The sequence below is a fragment of the Mauremys reevesii genome, linkage group 20 (assembly GCF_016161935.1).
Source record: "Mauremys reevesii isolate NIE-2019 linkage group 20, ASM1616193v1, whole genome shotgun sequence".
Classification (NCBI taxonomy): domain Eukaryota; kingdom Metazoa; phylum Chordata; order Testudines; family Geoemydidae; genus Mauremys; species Mauremys reevesii.
The window spans coordinates 5,876,743-5,894,738 of NC_052642.1; the positions used below are offsets into that span (position 1 = coordinate 5,876,743).

At 43.5% G+C, this 17,996-nt stretch overlaps 1 protein-coding gene and 1 long non-coding RNA gene across 8 annotated transcripts in view; one reads left to right on the forward strand and one right to left on the reverse strand.

Moving 5' to 3' along the window:
• Positions 1 to 17,996, reverse strand: part of STYXL1 (serine/threonine/tyrosine interacting like 1) — a 29,520-nt gene that overhangs the window by 11,061 nt on the left and 463 nt on the right. For 3 of the 7 annotated variants that reach the window (XM_039507703.1, XM_039507704.1, XM_039507705.1), the window contains exons 2-9: positions 14,765 to 14,826; positions 12,930 to 13,068; positions 12,596 to 12,652; positions 10,543 to 10,688; positions 8,771 to 8,916; positions 7,397 to 7,494; positions 4,150 to 4,259; positions 264 to 474 (exon numbers count right to left, since the gene is read on the reverse strand). In XM_039507703.1, the coding sequence (XP_039363637.1) occupies positions 343 to 474; positions 4,150 to 4,259; positions 7,397 to 7,494; positions 8,771 to 8,916; positions 10,543 to 10,688; positions 12,596 to 12,652; positions 12,930 to 13,068; positions 14,765 to 14,826 (890 nt within the window). In that variant the 3' untranslated portion in view covers positions 264 to 342. Of the gene's footprint in view, positions 1 to 263; positions 475 to 4,149; positions 4,260 to 7,396; positions 7,495 to 8,770; positions 8,917 to 10,542; positions 10,689 to 12,595; positions 12,653 to 12,929; positions 13,069 to 14,764; positions 14,827 to 17,057; positions 17,165 to 17,247; positions 17,267 to 17,964; positions 17,983 to 17,996 lie in introns of those variants that run through there. The other 4 variants (XM_039507706.1, XM_039507707.1, XM_039507708.1 and 1 more) reach the window with 3 other exon arrangements.
• Positions 586 to 9,871, forward strand: LOC120387261. Its single transcript, XR_005590081.1, has 5 exons — positions 586 to 708; positions 3,204 to 3,511; positions 5,151 to 5,237; positions 8,818 to 9,242; positions 9,709 to 9,871. It is a non-coding gene; the product is annotated as an uncharacterized LOC120387261 (long non-coding RNA).

Below are 17,996 nucleotides of genomic sequence, written 5' to 3' on the forward strand. Positions count from 1 at the left end.
GCCCCTACTGGCTTCAATGGGAGCTGCAGATGCTCAGGACTTTGATAATCTGCCTGCAATTGGCCTAGCCAACAGAAGTGACAATTAAACCAAAACTCCCATTGTCTATTCAGCAAATTTGCCCGACTAAGGGATTGGATCCCAAATGATGGCCCCCAAAGGATGTAAATAATATGTGGAGATGAAAACCAATCCTAAAAGTTCAGATGATTATATTATTCTTATTATTTTACTCACAGCAACCAATTCTAGTCAAACCTTACCTAAACAGTACAGCCCAAGTTAAACTGTGGTACAGACGGAAAGGCTTCTTTGCTTGTTGGATGTTCTCCTTGCTGCCTGTCAGTAATGTGGTTCGGAGATATCTGTGATTGCTGACCCATAGATTTGGCTTTCCCAGGCTGACAGCTGTTGCACAAAGCCACGGTTTGGTCTCATGTTTGTTTTGCATTTCTGGATGTATTTCCAAGCCCTCTACAAATACAAGTAAAGACAGGGAGAAGACTCAGGAACTTGCTTCCTTTGTATTGTCCAGGTTACAATTACCTCTAAGTCTTGACCATGATTAATTACTTGCATTTCCTTAGCATCTAGGAGCTTCACTCATGGCCCAGGACCCTATTGTGCCACTGAACAAATACAGAACAGAAATGAACCAATGTGGTATCTGGACCAGTAGAGAAAGAAAAGGACTCGGTCAATTACAAGGTTTTTGAAACCTTCCATTTTTGGTAATACACAGTTAGACCGCTGAAAGTAAGAAGTACCAAGGCAACTGTCTGAGGGGAGTAGTATAATGATATGGAGCCTTTCTCCAGTCCATAAAGATCATCGGCTTGAGTCCAGCTCAGTAATGATCAAAATTCATGATCAAGTGATGGCCGTCCAGCTGCCTATGGGAAAGGAACTGGAGGTCTCAGTCTCGTTTCCATCGGATCGGTGTCAGTTTCACTAAAGCCGTTGACTCAGGAGCCTCAGCAGTGAGGCTACAGTACTTCTCTCCTAGAGGTGGGCTCTGCCAGGCAGGGGTATAATGGGGAACCTTGCACCTTGAGCAAAGAGCGTTTCCCCCTGTGTTTCTACCAGGAATTTGGAATTAAAATGATGTTATCGGGCTTTGGAGGGTTCAGAGGGCAGAGACTGTCTGTCTGTCCTGTGTTTGTACAGCACCTAGCACAAAGGAGCCCTGGAGGTAGTTTGGATCAGATCCGAACTTCAGAGTAGCCTCTTATCTCTATAATTATGGCCCTACCAAATTTGCAGCCATGAAAAATGCATCATGGACCGCGAAATCGGTCTTTTGTGTGCTTTTATCCTATACTGTACAAATTTCACAAGGGAGACCAGCGTTTCTCAAATGGGGGGGTCCTGACCCAAAAGGAAGTTGCAGGGGGTCACAAGGTTATTTTAGGGGGGTCACAGTTTTGCTACCCTGACTTCTGTGCTGCCTTCAGAGCTGGGGGACTGGAGACTGGCAGCTGTTAGCCAGGCACCCAGCTCTGAAGGCAGTTCCCCACCAGCAGCAATGCAGAAGTAAGGGTGGCAATACCATACCATGCCATCCTTCTGTGCTGCTGCCTTCAGAGCTGGGCAGCCGCAGAGAGGTGGCTGCTGACTGAGGACCCAGCTCTGTAGGCAGCAGCGCAGAAGTATGGTTGGCAATACCATACCATGCTATTTTTACTTCTGCGCTGCTGGCGGCTGCTCTGCCTTCAGAGTTGGGCTTCCAGCCGCCAGCCGCTAGTCTCCAGCCATGCAGCTCTGAAGGCAGCGCTGCCACAAGCAGAAGTGCAGAAATAAGGGTAGCAGTACCGCAACTCCCCTACAATAACCTTACAACCCCCACCATACACACACACATACAACTCCTTTATGGGTCAGGACCCCTACAATTACACCACCATGAAATTTCAGATTTAAATAGCTGAAATAATGACATTTATGATTTTTTAAATCCTACGCTTGTGAAATTGACCAAAATGGACCGTGAATTTGGTAGGGTCCTATCTATAATGAACCAAACTGATATCCTGGTTATGAATATTCCTGTAGTGTTCAGCTCAGATCTCTTTCTTCATCTATGATGTACCTTCCACCATTCTGCAGCAAGACAGTGCCAGAGCCCTACCTTGGGCTACTGGGTCTGACTGTAGTGTAAAATGCTAACAATCTTTTTCAATGGAAAAAGCAGAGAAGCAGCAGCTACCTACAGCTGCACGACAGAGGGTCTCCTTTTCCTGGACTGGCACTATATGCTATTGCACAGTGGTGATCTATAGCAGCAAAGCAGCGGTCCAGCTATCCCAAAGTGCTAATTACAGCCATCCCGATTGTTAGTTTCAGTAATAAGCTTGGATTGCTGTTACACAGCAGGGTTGTTACACAAATGCACTGCACTCCTCTCTGGCTACACTACAGAAGTTGCTGAGTAATGTCCCTCTCATCAGATAAAAATCAGGATTTCTTATAGCAATCAGGAGCATAATTAGGATTGCTTAAGCTTAATAAGATGAAAGGTGAAATGGTATTGCATGATTTCTTCCAAATCTCTGATACTAGAGACCAACAGCCTAAACCTCCAACCTTCCTATGATTAATTCCTAATCACACAAGTAGTCAGTGGGTCTCTGCACACACTAGTTACTCATATGAGTAAGGGTTTGGCAGGAGCATGTTCTACCAGTGCAATTTCTTTTAACATACTCGTCTCCAGATCCCTGAAGCCTCACTAAAGCATTCCAAGACTTTTGTCCAAACTGGGTCCAAGACCTAATTGAAAGAGCAGCTTCAGTATATTTCACTGCTGCAGTCCAGCAAGATTGTCTATTTGAATCATCCCATAGAAAAGCTTTGTGTACCAGGAATCTCAAGCATTCAACCTGTTTCACTATGGGCAGCCTGTGGTGGGGGTGCTCTGTTTAGACTTGACAAGATGTTAAAACAAAAACGTTGATCACAATAAAGGGAAAAGTCAGTTATCAGCCTTGGACTTTTGCACTGTGGGTGCAGTAAGTTAAGTATTTTAGTAGGGCTCAGCATGGGAGGGTGTGATGGTGATTGGACTGTTATCAGTCTGTGGGAGCAATCAGATCCAGTATTAGTAGGGTAGGTCCGCAGGTTCCAGTGCCTGTGCAGAGTATGCAGCAAGTCTCTATTATTCTGCTGGCAAACTCATTCTGCAGTTACTCTGATGTGCCTTGCAGGGTAAGAAGCCTCATTTTGTGTTGCAAATGTTTACACGCAAAAAATGGGCCAGATCTATGCTCAGCTTCAGGACAGCTTGGATTCAAATTTCCAGAAGAGGGGCTCCTTTTCCAAACACAATCAAAGACTTTTAGTGGGCCTCACTTCAAAGGCATGGAGGAGATCAGACAGCACCGATACCCCAGTCTGCCCAGAGAAGGCAGAATGAGAGACAGACCTACCTACCTTTTCAAAATGCTGGGACACCGAGTAAACTGAGGAACATCCTGGAATTTGGGGATAAGCAACCAATCTAGTATACAGCTAGGTACTTCTCAGCCTTCACCCAATATTTTTCTGAAGACTTGTGGAGCGATGTAATGAGATGTGCTGGTCCTTTAAGATTGAAGAGGGCACCCCTCTTAGACTAGTGCAACCCTATTCTGGGTTTCCCTAGAACAATATCTGTGGATCACGGGATGTGGTCTTGGGGAAGCAATCTGGGATTTTAAAGACACCTGTGCTGCTGACCTCAGCTTTAGGGCACAAAGCCAGAGTTCCACAAGCAGGGTGGGCTGGACTTCCTAAGTCCCGCAGGAGTAAGGGACAAAGCCAGGTCATGGTAGCTCCCAGACTCAGAAAGTCTCTGAGATTCAGGAGAGCAGAGTTGCTTAGATCTGTAATCCTTCCAGTCAGCCATGTTTGTAGTCCTGGCTTCCGGGCGGGTCTGTTGGCAAATAGGGGAGGGTAGATACAGATCACTCTCCAGGCAGATACTGAGCTGCATTATCACAGGCCCAGGAATCAAACCTAAGTCTCCTCCTTGATGTTACAATGTAGTCAGGGAGTTTGAATTAAAGCACAGGTTATTTGCTCCTCATTACTCCAGCACCTCAGAAGAGTTCAGAAATAGAAAGGTACAGGAGACCACGTCACTCTCTGTAGAAAGCAGAAGTGTAGATGTACCTTTAAGGGATAATGGGATGAATGCATGAGGAAGGCCATTACCGCCGTGCTGCTCCGACTTAGACCCAAGGTAGAGAAAACCAGAACTGCTCCAAGAGCCATCTTAGCATCTAACCAAAGAAAAGTGCATTACAAATTAGTGTCTTGAAAAATCAAAGCCAGAGAACAATCCCCACTCCTGTTATTCTTTAAGGGAATTTCTAATGCTGGTGAAAGGTGCCAGATAAATAGTCCCGGAGACACGAGCCCGCTTAAACCACTGACTAGGTACAGCTGGGCAGTGTCAGGACACGTTTCTCTACACCACCCTAGAAGGGTCTGGCCTGGCGCTATAGGATGGATTGGGTTAAGAAGTTAGTTTTTGGATCTAAGTTAGCCTAAGTGTAGAAGAGCATGGGAAACTGAAGTTGCTAGTGTGAGAAGTGAGAGTGTTACGGGAAAGTAAGAGTTAGCAAGGATATGATTCAGGGTCTTGTTACTGTTATGTTTTGATTATAACTAGTTTAAGCAAGGTTTTTAATGAGCGTTTTTGAGAACTATGAATGTTTTATTAAAATGCTATCAATACTGACAGTGTAGGAGGGACATTGGTGCAGATGTTAATTTAAATAATATGTAAAATAAAGAGCCAATAAGGAGCCCACAGCTGAACAGGGGCCAGATCCCACTCCAGGGAGCACAGATGTGTGTGACTTAGAGTGGGGCTCAGAGGAGGAAGTTAAGAAGGATTTTGGGGGCGTACAGGAGTGTCTCCTCACTGATCACATGGGAGGGTTTGCCCAGAACAGATTTGCTGGGTCGATGTCTGTGCTCCCAGGCACCCAGCCCGTGGCTCAGGTTTTAAGAGGGAAATGTGTAACTGACCTCCCGGAAGGGAGCAGTCAAACAACTGACCTTTTGGGACCAGAGAGAGGGGTGACAGAGGGTACCCCAGTACAGGTCCCACTTTTGCAAAATGCTGTTCCTAATGTACTTGTGAAATCTAACTCTGTCTCTTTAAGACAGGATAAGAATGCTACTAACGGGTGTCCGTGAAAGTGCCAATGACCCATCTGAGAAAGGGGAGGAGGAAGCAATCTCCGGGACAGGTAAAATTCACCCAGAAACTAAGTGAAAGCTGCTGAGAGAAGCGGGTAGGGGAAGTTCCAATGTTTGGAGTGAAAATTACAAAGGAACCCTAGGAGGGAGGCTGGATTTTTTGCATGGGCGCAGTCCTGGAGATGGAACACAGCTCCATAGTGGGCCGGCCAGTTAACAGCAGTAATAGCTGGCACAGCAGAAAAAGCATAACAAACCTAGACGGTTTGTGTGGCAGGGGAAACTGAGGCACACTGTCTCATGGCATTGGTGTATAAATGCCAAGACACCTACATTCCAAAGGTATTGAGATCTGCATTATGTTAACAATGCTACACACAAAAATGTTTTCAGGCATCCTGGGAAAAGAAACACAGAACTTTGCTAAAACACCTGTGGATGTTTTAGCAAAGTTCCACTCCAGTGTTTGGTAAAACTTGGGAGTTGTATAACCACGTCACTCTCTGTAGAAAGCAGAAGTGTAGATGTACCTTTAAGGGATAGTGGGATGAATGCATGAGGAAGGCCATTACCGCCGTGCTGCTCCAAGGACATCAGACACACTGCCTTCGCATTAGTCAGTGACTAACCCTCTGGCAGTAATCTAAGGAGGGGGGATGTGTGACACTGTGCCCCATATTCTTCATAGAGATATGATTATGGCATAACTAAGATGTATTTTATGCAAGATAGGTCATGTGAGGTATCATTGAAAAGGTTATGATTCACTGAATATGATTCTCCTATTTGTATGCATGTATCATTTTTGTATCTAAAGTTAGGAATATTGTCTATGCATTTATTACAAATGTATTTACACCTGAGGAACCCCCACTAGGCAGAATGCAATCAATCTAGATTACTGGCTGGAAAGGGCCATTAGGGAGAAAATAGGTCTTGGAAGATGCTTATCTCCCACCAGGGAGCAATCCTGGGAAGCCTTCCTGAGGACCTTAAAGACAGCCTCTGTCTCATGGTTGCTGTGGTCCTACAGAGATGTGACCAAGTCACCTGGTACTGGACTCCATGATAATACAAGTGTTTTTCCATTGAGAGGGTGTGAGAATCAAACTGGGAGACAAAGGGTTCCCACCAGGGGTGAAAGTAAAGTGGTACAGGCCGGTATGGCGTACCGGTAAAAAGTGGCTGCCAGTACTGGCCGCTACTGCCCTACTTTAAAGCACTGCCGTGGGAGCGCGCGGAGCTGTTCCCCTACCAGTAAGTTTTCAATTTTACTTTCACCCCTGGTTCCCGCCATATGTAAAACCTATTCAAGGCAGGGGAGTGACATCATCATGGTTCCTTCTTCACTGACTCCCTGCCCAAGAAAGAAGCCTGCTGAAAACACCTGAGAAACAAAAGACTGAACTTGGGGGAAGGGCTGAGCCCAGGCTAGAGGGTTTACTAGCACGTGAAAGGAATATCTGGAGTTTTAAGCTGCTAGCGAGTGCAGCTTGCCTTCAGGATCCCTGCAATCTACCTAAAACAACATTCAGAGTGAGAATTTGCTACTTATAATCAATTCATTTAGTATATTAAGCTTAGACTGTGTTTTTTGTTTTATTTACTAGGTAATCTGCTTTGATCTATTTGCTATCCCTTATACTCACTTAAAATCTATCTTCTGTAGTTAATAAATTTGTTTTTGTTTTGTCTAAAACCAGTGTGGGGAAATCATAACTTGGGGCAGAAAGCTGTGTATATGCCTCTCCACTTTGAGGGATGGGGTGAATTTCATGAGCTTACACTATACAGTTCTCTCTGCAGTGCAAGATGGTATAATTTGGGGTTTACCCTCTAGAGGGGGGTGCGTGCCTTAGGAACTGGGAGGTACCTTAGCTTCGCCTTCCCATGCAAGGGCTGGTTAAAGAACCTGTGTGTGTAGTGCTGAGTGTGTCCCTACCTGTGTGTATGCTGGTGAAATAGCAAGTTTGGAGAGCTTTACAGGGTGAAAAGGGAGTCCAGGCTGGTGGGTCAGGCGGGCTCAGTGGTATCCCACTTCCAAGCAGCATCCCGAGAGGGGGGAACCCATCACACCAGTAAATGGACTGAACACCTCCAGTGAGCAGAGGCTGTTGGGACCATGCTTCTAGGTGTTAAAAGACTACGAACCTCCGCACTCAAAAGACCAGTGTGCACACTTGATAGTTATAGATCAGAATCCACTCACCTATGAAGTGACAAATGGTGGGGAAAAAGGAAAAAAGATCTGCATCGGGGGAATCTGCCACAGAAACATGAAGAAGTGCTTTGCTTTCATCTGTGAAACTGGAAAGGGAGCACACAGGAGTGATGTTAAACAGGCCAATAAAGTAGTTCTGCCAAATTCTACTTGCCTGGGGCAAATCAGTCATATTTTATTTGAAGTTACATGAGTAATAACTTTTCATTGCCATCATCATAGTAAGGAAGAGTGAGTGAGATATTGAGGCTGCATTAGGTGCATAACCAATAGTTCCGTTATCAGTCAGCCACCCTAAACTGTATTAGTATTTATGTATTAACATCACCCTACAGTATGTTCTACCTGGGAGCTTGATGAAGGCAGATATCTGAAAGCAAGTGTTCTTGCATGTCATACATGGTTGGGGAGTTTCCTAAATAGATAATTAATGTACACAGATGCTGCTTCGTGCGGTTTCTTATTAAGGTGTTATACACCTTACAAGGTATCTCATCTCACTGAGAAAAGGCTGCAAAACAATGAAGAGGAATTTTTAAGCTATGCAGATGCATTTCATGTAATGAACAGTCACTTAGAGCTGAGAGGAAGCCCAGTTCTCTGAGATTTTTGAGGGTTCTCTCTCTTTGGAGCCACATACACAAGAACTGCTTGGTTATTGGTAAAACTGGCTGTATAAATGTAACCAGGCAGAAAGCTATATTCTTCCTCACTCGTCACATCCTTGCAAAATGTCACCGGGTTTTTGGCTGTATCGAGCTGGAGTTCAAATATAGCTCGCCCACTGACTTGAGTGGCTGGTCAAATAGCTTCAGTCAGTGAGAAATACAGAAAAAGAAGTAAGAGAAATCACACAGACGGTAAATGAATTACATTTTAAAGCATGTTGGTTTGTAAATTTTCCTCTTAAATGTGGCATTAGGTTCACTGTGAAGGTTGGTGCTAAGTGTTGAACTCTTAGGCCCAGATTCTTACAGGTATTTAGATGCCTAATTTCCATTGATTTCAATGGGAGGTAAGCACCTAGGTACCTCTGAGGATCTGGGTCCCAGTGATAACGATCCCATTCTTGCTGTACATGGTCTCACTTCTTCTGAGTTACGGTAGGCTGATGCAGTGATGAGTCATTGCTTTGCAACCTCTAAAGTAGAGAAGTCAGAAGAACAAGCATTAAATAGCATTAAGTTTATCCCGTACTTCGAATCACCATCCTACTCTGACTGAATGAGTATCTCACAAGGTTCCTGGGAGGTCTACAAACATGCAGCTTCTGCTGTTGGGCTCCCATGCTGTACTGCATCACTTGGCAGCTTTTCACACACACAACCATCGATGCCAATCCAACTAGACCATTTGACTTACAGTGTTGCAATCTCCTCTGAGATGTTGACTTGTGCTTTGATTTTCAGATCCTTCTGAATCTGTTGGTCACAGGCCTGCCTGTAATCTCCCATATATAACTGAGCAGGCAATATCTCTACAGGATATGGCTGGAAAGCATCCAGTTCCTGCACAAGAGAAACAAAAGGATTAATACAGTTGAAAGAACTATCTATTTACCTTCATATATCTATTTCTATATCTATTTGCCTTCATCTTAGCTTGGGAAGTTCTTAAACCTGAATCCTGAGAAGCCATGAACCAGTACTAAGTCAATGTCCTGCACCTACATTCAAACAGAAATGAGGTACATTCATTTAATTGGACAGATATTCTGAAGAACAGACTTTATCCCTAGACTCAGTCAATGAAATGAACATGGTCACTGACAATGTGGCCCTGCTGGAATAAAAAAAAAAAGAATAAGAGATAGACTATGTCCTTTGTAATGCAGGTAAGGACACTATTTCCTCATATTAATTAGAGTTTCTAATTACTTGGTCCAAGGCCAAATGAAACCACTTGTCAAACCGGACTGGCAGGTGTAGTGTGATTGCATAACACAACTCCAACTCATCGCTCCTACCAGAGCAGGAAAAATTCTGAGCATAGCTTAGCACAGCTTACTATTTGGGCAGCATGAAGGCTAAGGACAAAATTCTGTAGCCATGCCAAGCGTGGAAGGGAAGAGAGTTGAGTAGTGGCTATGCACCAGTGTTCACCACTGAAATGCAGCCCTCACTAGGGTGAAACACAATAGCTGTTTGACAGCACAAAGCAGCACTGAACAATAGTTTAGAGAAGGCAATATAGGAGAAGGCTGTATCCAACTGTAACTGCAGGGAGAATTGAGGTAGATGGTGTGTCAGACATCATAAAGAAGCAAAAAAGGGCACAAAGAATTTATTTTCTCCTTGCAGATCACTTGTAAGCCACCTTATTAAGCCAGCACATGACACTGGACCACTGCACAGGCCAGCAACTTATTACACAGCTTATGTGAAATAGAAGAAAACAGAAAGAAAAGACATGTTGCAGTGACGTATCACTACCTTTTTTTCTTAAGCCTTGCCCTAGATGTTAAAGTGGGATGCTTATCTCTCACAGTCTAAGCAGGCTCCAGTCAGGTTAATGTTTGGATAAGAGAACAGAACAGAACAGGATGCTGCTGGAAATAATGTAAGTGACTCAATAGGTGGCACTTTTCTCCCTGAGTCAATACCTGAAAAAATGTATCAGTTTGCGTTGTGATTCTTGGGGATGAAAGCCATTGCATGTAAGAAGTTATTAAAGACATATTATCATCTTTTAAAAAAAAACAGTCACAATTTCTGCCCAAACATGTTTACCTGCTATTGTTATAACACCTCAGATTACTATAACTGAAAGAGATTTGTTTAATCTAACAGCACTTTACGGTTAGTCATGTTGTTTTTGTGAGTTTTTCCACGCAACATCAGGGAGAGAAAAATAGATACTTGTGATTGTAAAAGAACAACAATTAGCAGAGGGACTCCGGGGCAAGGCTATTACTTGAAATGATTTTTGACTCCTTTTTTAAAATTGACTAGACATCAGATTGACAGTGTCCCCACGAAAGCTTATGCTCCAATACGTCTGTTATTCTTTGATGATGTTTTTTTTTACAGTGTCCCTTTAATTATTACTTGGGAATTCACTGGAATTAGTTGAATGTACATAGAAAAATTCAATGTATAGCCTGAAGGCCTGGCCCTTCTCTCCAATAACCTCACCTGAGGCATCCAGAATATCTTCTGAGTCCTCAAGAAATGGTAGCACGCAGAGAAGCGCTCATACCCTCCTTTCAGGATGAGGACTGGGTGGCGGGTGAACTGCTCTAAGACTCTGGCACACTGGATGGCGGCCCCTACCTCAGCATCTAAAGACATGGAAAAGCTATTACACATGGTTGCTGCAGGGAATCGAATGCGGAGAGGGTTATTTCCAACAGGCCCTGAGTACTTGAGGTGAAATCCTGACCCTACTGACATCAGTGACAAAACTCCCTTTGGCTTCAGTGGGGCCAGAATTTCACCCTGATGTCTGAAGGACCTTCAGAGATCACGGTTAAAAGCTACAATCACTCTCCAGCCACTGCTGCTGCAAGGAAGCCACTGGGGATGTTTCTGACATTCCCTGCGAACCTCTTGTCTGGAGAGCTCCCTTTTTTCTATTGTCATTTTTTTTTTCTTCCTCTTGTTCCTGGCATAGGTCCAGGTATTATTTTAACTCCTGTTATTCCCTGTGGATCCCCTACAGTAAGGTACACTACAAGGAAGTACTGCTATTTTAAAACTAAGCAATATTCCTGGTTCTTGGGGTGGCTTTTTCTTTGCCTCATTATGCCAACAAACAAAAGCAGAGGGGACACAGGGAGGTGCCTTGGGAAAATTTGCCATCTTTGATCTTATCATGACTCCAAGTAGGGCTAATAATGTGGGATGTAGGATGTTTCCCCAGACTCATCTCTGATTTCCTTCAGCTGTATCTACTTTAGAAGCAGTTAAATTAGCACAATGGAAATCTGATTCTGGTTCTCCATCGCATTCTATTTTTCATATCTCATTGGAGGGGATTTTCTCCACAATAAAACTCTGAAATAAGGTCCCATTTTAGTTTTTACCTAATGAGACTGTTCCTGTGAGCAAGTTATGCATGTACGTAAGTGTTTGTAGGACTGGCTCTTAGCTTTGGCATAGGAGTCTCAATCAGACTGTTTCAAATCAAGTTATATGTTTGGAACAACGTACCACAGATACAGAAGAAAAAAATCAATGAGCCTGATGTAAAGATCAAGGCTTTATATTTTCAAGTGCCTAATGATTTAGTGTATCAATTTTGGGGTGCCCAAGTTGAGACACCATAAAGGGATCTGAATTTCAGAAAGTGCTGAGCACCCGCCCTCTGAAAATCAGGCCTCTTTACGGAGTCTCAAGTTGAAGCACTTCAAATTGTTAGTCACTTCTGAACACCTAGGCCCAATGATTTTCCTGTACAGAATGGGAGCCTTAAGGCTTTGATTCTACAATGACCTCTGAGCAGACAGGCCAGTGCAGAATCGAGGCCTAAAGCTCTGATTGGAGCATATATCAAAGGCAAGGTATGTGTTTGTTCACTTCTTAGGCCTGGTCTACACTAGGAAATTAGGTCAGGATAACGACATCGCTCGGGGGTGTGAAAAATCACACTGTGCTGCTGTATGCGTAGACAAGCCTTTAGTTAGGTCTTATGGACAATTTTATCAAATCTGCAAATAGCTGGATTTTAAGAGTTCACAAAGGCATTTTTAACAAACTAGCAGTTAAAATTTCAACTTTCTTAGCGTTGTCAATTTCAAACGAATGCCTGAAACAAGGTGAAATGTGCTGAAAGTGGATCACGTCCTCTTAAAAACAGCTGTGTTTGCAAAATACTTCTGTGCTAACTAGAACTGTTATAGTCACTTTGCAACACTGGATAATGGGGGGCAGGGGAGATCTAGAAACAAGGACTGTGATTCTGCAATGAGCTGCAAGGTCACTACAAGTTCAGGGTCTAAAAGGTAATCTGCAGTTTGGGAAAAATAATTTCAATGTTTCCTGGTATCTTTAAATTAACTCACCAGATGCACAAAGCTGTCAGTGCCGTGGTCTGCATTTTATTCTCTGGGTTTCCAGACCTAAGCATTTGCCACAGAACTTCATCTAGTTACTACTCTCATTAAAGATAAGTCCTATTTTTGTTACTACGATCATGCAAATTCTTCTTTTTTTATCCTGCGCTTACTAATAAAAAGAAAGAACTCACTTTGTGAACCCGAAGAACTGGATTCAAATCCTGACATCTCTGAGGCAGCTTTAGTCCCTAAAAAGCAATAAATAAACACGCTAAACCCCAGTTGAACTGGGAAAAATAGCCTCTTTTCCACTTAAATGATTTTGAAAGTGAAGGGTTCCCATATTGAAAGATGAGCCAGCCTAGACCCAGGGACCTTGAAAGAAAATCTGGATTTATAAATCCTAGAATAGAACATGTGAAATATTATGACAGACAGAGGCTTATTGATGGTGTAATGTTACCAATACAAAGGCTGTGCATTTAAGTGTTCTTGTCAAGATATTTGAAAGAGAAATAAACATACCCTTTTCACCCTCCTCCTTCTCTCCATAATCATCGTAATAGATATCATCCAAAGAGCTGGTTTTGCCATCATAGACGACACAATATTTGACACACTCCAGCTCAACTGATTCAGGTACCAGATAGTCCCCCACAGGATTCTAGCAAAACCACAAAATAATCTTAGTAAGAGGGGGACTGCATTTTTCCTCATGGAACTATCCCTAGCAATTTCTTCCAAATTACCATTATACCTTATTTTGAATAAAGTGGGCGGAATTCAGAAGTGATGTAAGTTACATGTCAGCAAGTGGGTCTGGGTCTAAGTCTATGGGAGAGCTAGGGTGGTGTGTAATTTATATGCCAAGGAACTGCAAGAAGATGTAAGTTACACCAACTCATTCCTGATTCACTGTTGCCTCTCACCCTGAGCAATCATTTACACCAGCGTAAAGTTGGTATAACTACTTCAGAATGGTAGTGATTTACATCTACATTGCACAGATGTAAATGCAAAGCAGTGGACAGTGTGGCCTCCTCTGAGTCACCCCTTTGTTTCATCCTGTCTTTTGAGCATCAGCTTTTTTCCCCAGATCTCTGAATGTGTTTTCCCCTAAGTTCGCAGCCTCCAGCCCTGCAGTATTTATTTATGATTGCAATGGTCACCATGGAACTATTTTAGACCAGCTCAACTGTTCCTATTTTCTTGAATTCGTCACCTGTACTTTCTGTCAAACGGAGTGATGTTTACCAGTGAAGGCACTTAAGGCTGACTGATTTGCAAAGCCACCTAATGGAGTTAGAAGCACAGTTCCCATTAATGGGACTTGTGTATAACTCCTTTCGGTGAATCCCAGAAGTTAGAAATGGAAAAGACCTAGGACAGGGGTCGGCAACCTTTCAGAAGTGGGGTGCCGAGTCTTAATTTATTCACTCTAATTTAAAGTTTCGCGTGCCAGTCATACATTTTAACATTTTTAGAAGGTCTCTTTCTATAAGTCTATAATATATAACTAAACTATTGTTGTATGTAAAGTAAATAAGGTTTTTAAAATGTTTAAGAAGCTTCATTTAAAATTAAATTAAAATGCAGAGCCCCCTGGACCGGTGGCCAGGACCCGGGCAGTGTGAGTGCCATTGCAAATCAGCTTGCGTGCCGCCTTTGGCACACGTGCCATAGGTTGCCTACCCCTGACCTAGGAGGTCATTTTGTTGACCTACCTGCCAATACAGTAGATTTTTGAATGCGTTGTCCTCTCTAATGTTAGACATCTCAAGTGACGAGGGTTTCACCTCAGCCCTTTGTGAGACAACTCTGCAGTGCAGTAGCTCTTATTGCTGGAATATTCTTCTTGATATTCAACTTCAATCTCTCCGTTCTTTAGGCTACTGTAATCTCACTTCCCCTCTTTTCTACCCCAATCTGCATCACCTCTTGTGGGCTAAATTAAACATTCCAGAATCAGGCAGGGGAGAGACTGGAGCAGTTCCTCATCCTTTTGGGCTATTTCTATCTCACTGCTAAATGCTGACTCCTAGAATCATCAGTGTGTGTGACTCATTAATGATGCAGAGCATTCACCCCTGCTGGAACATTGGGATACAAAGTGTTCTCTTCCCAGGTCAGCAGCTGCTGCTGTGCCTGAGAAAGATACCTCCCTGAGAAGCCTAAGTGGTGTTTGCATTGCTACTTTCTGCAGGAGGGCAGCTTTAGCTTGCTGTCAGATCCCTCTAGCCCTTTTGGTGACACTGACCAGGTGATATGCTCATTAGTGCATCCCGCCCTTCCCCCCAGCCAGAACAGAAGGTCATGGACAGCACACATGAATGATAAACCCACTTGAAACCACAATTTACCTGTTTAACCCTTCTTGCTGTAATCACATGGCTTTCATTGTACTCACGCTTTGTACGGGCATCTGAAAATAACAATGAAGATTGTGTGAATGGTCAGGGCCGCTCGGGGGGGGAGGGGCAAGTGGGGCAATTTGCCCCGGGCGCCGCAGGGGCCCCCACTAGAGTTTTGCAGGGTCCCTGGAGTGGGGTCCTTCACTCGCTCCGGGAGCCCCGGAAAAGTCTCGCGGAGCCCGGGCCCCCGGAGCTTCTTCCGCTCCGGGTCTTTGGCGGCAATTCGGTGGCGGAGGGTCCTTCCGCTCCGGGACCCGCCGCCGAAGTGCCCCAAAGACCCATGGCGGGGGGTCCTTCCGCCCCGGGACCTGCCGCCGAAGTGCCGGGTCTTCAGTGGCAATTCAGCGGCGGGGACCCCCCGCCACCAAAGACCCAAGGCCCCCTGAATCCTCTGGGCGGCCCTGTGACTGGTTTACATAGTGCCTTCAAGGCAGAATTCTGCTCCTTATGAAGCCAATGGGAGTTCTGACTGCAAAGAGCTGTATAAATCTTACAACTAGATACCCACCACCGAAATACAGATTGTATACATTTCTTCATGGGATTCCATGTTCATTGTGCCTATTGACTTTCAGATTAAATGTCTCAGTTTGCAAGCAAAACAATGTTTTTTCAAGATGTCAGCCTTATGAATTTAACCTGGGATCTGAAAATCAAGCTGCATTATTTCCTTCTCACATATCATCACGACCACTAATAAAGATTCTGCAGGACCAAAGTCTGCAGTCATTGCACAGAGATTGCATAAATGTAATACAGGGCAGAATTTGATGCTGCAACTGGAATTTAGTAAACAATTCTATTGATGATGCAACAGTCAGACTAGAATCCAGCTATTTCTCCCATAACTCTATTCCTCTGCTGTGCTAACCCAAATAATAGTTACAATTTATTTTGTCATTGCATTAAATTGATATGATGGAATGCACCCAGAGAGCAAGTGTGTGGAGTACGTAGGTGCCATTTTTACATGACCACTTCTATAATATAGCAACATTAAAACAATGTCTATGAAAAATTCCTAAATGAATTAGGAGTTCCTATTATAAAATAATATAACAACTCTCATTAACATTAATTAGCACTTCATATGTTCAAAGCACCGTACAAACATTAACTAATTATGCCTCCCAACAACTCTGTGAGGAAGGCCTTATTAGCTGGCAAAATCCATCCCAGGTGTAATTGAATGGATTTACGGCAGGGATGAATTTGGCCCATTATCTCCATTTGACTGAGGAGAAACTGAGACACTGATGGGCAATTCAGAGGTGATATAAATGGTGTTGTAAGTTTCACCCAGGTAAGGTGACTTAAGGGTGTTTAACATGGTGTAATTTACATGCTGAGGGGGTGGGGCTGGAGAGTGGAGTGTCAGATAAAGCAAATAGTACAAATTGGTAACAAAGCAGGAGGTCTCTGCTTTATCTTAAGCATTCCTATGCTTTCCTGTTAATTGCTTTTCCTGTTATACCCGTTTCTTCCACCCCCACAGCAAGCACGTTACACCTGCTTAAAGGCATGCAATTAACACTTTCATTTACACCATTTCCAAACTTAGTCCAGAGAGATTAAGTGGCCAGCAGCAGAGCAAGCAGTGGAACTCAGCCTTTTCCTGGGTTCCAGTCACATGCTCAGTCCTCAAGACCATTCTGCCTCTTCTCAGGCTATGTCTGCACTGCAAATAAAGGTGTATTATTACATTAAGACACTGATTCTGTGAAAGCCACCTCAGTGTGAAATCCTAGTGGACACAAGTCAACTCCTGTGTCTTGTCTCACCTAGGCTTTCACAGTGAGATGCTTATCTCCATATAGTTACCCCGAGGTAAAACACATCTTTCTTTGCGGTGAAGACACAGCCTAAGAGAAATAGGTCTCCCAAATTCTAATCAAAGATGCGGCTACAAAGTAAAATACTAACGGCTATACATAAAATCACAGTGACCCACAAAGATCTCTGGGCACCATACAATCACATGCATGCTAATGGTTCAAGCAGGACTGAGGGACCTATCCCTGTTGTCCTGAACCTTGTGCAGACATTTACACAAGGACAAAGGGCCTGATTCAACTCCCATTATGGTTAATCGGCATCTTTTCACTGACTTTTATGGCAGTTGGGTCACTCCCAAAGCACATACAAAGTTTTCCAACAATCTAGCCCCAATAATTAAACAAAAGAACAACCTATATGACAAATTGCACAATAAAAATACATATCAACCCTCTCATTAGCTTACCCAGTAAACAGAGATAGTTAGGCTCAGTTAACCTGGAGAGCTTCGTGGACTGGTTCAAGATGTTGTAAAGCTCTGTGGGCTCACAGAGAACCAACCCTGCCATTTTGCTGAATGGAAATAATAATTAAAGTAAATACATTCTTAAAAAGTGAGTTCTTGCAAAGTAACCACGCTAACGTGAAAACTTTACTTTTTATCCGTTCCAGCTCATCTGTGAATGAAAACAATCGCTTTGAGCCCAAGCTTGAGTCCTTAAATCCTTGCCTTCGTAAGGGATATTTGCTCCATGAGAACTGCAAGATCAGGCTTTTTAAAATATAGAGGTCAGAATTCAATCTAAAAAAATCTAATTTAAATAGTGAAATATAAAGATGGAACATGATGTACAGAGCATCCACACCTGTGCACAGCACTCAGATATGAAATGAACATGGAGAGATCCTATTGCCTAAAATCAGGACTTACATTTCTTAAAATTGTTTTCTTGGATAAAAAAATCCATGTTCAGTATTTCTATATTTAGGGACTGATCTTAAGTGGTGCTGAGGCTGACTCCACTGGCAGATGTAGGAGCTCAGCATTTCACAGGTTTGAGGCCCTGGAGATATTCCTATCTCATAGGACTGGAAGGGACCTTGAGAGGTCATCGAGTCCAGTCCCCTGCCCTCATGGCAGGACCAAACACTGTCTGGTCATTACTAATTTATTTCTCAGTAACTTAGAAACGTGTTCCCCAAGTATCCATGTTGTTAGGAAACAGAACAGATAGACACCACTCCTGCAGGCAATGGGAGACTGAAAAGCCTGAGATCTTCCTCTGACCCGATCAAACCTTCCCTGCCCCCGCATCCCCTTGGAGTTTCTCTCTATATTTAAAAAAAAAAAGACATCAAATTTCACTCAATACAAAATGAAACAATATGCCCCCAGCTGTAAGTG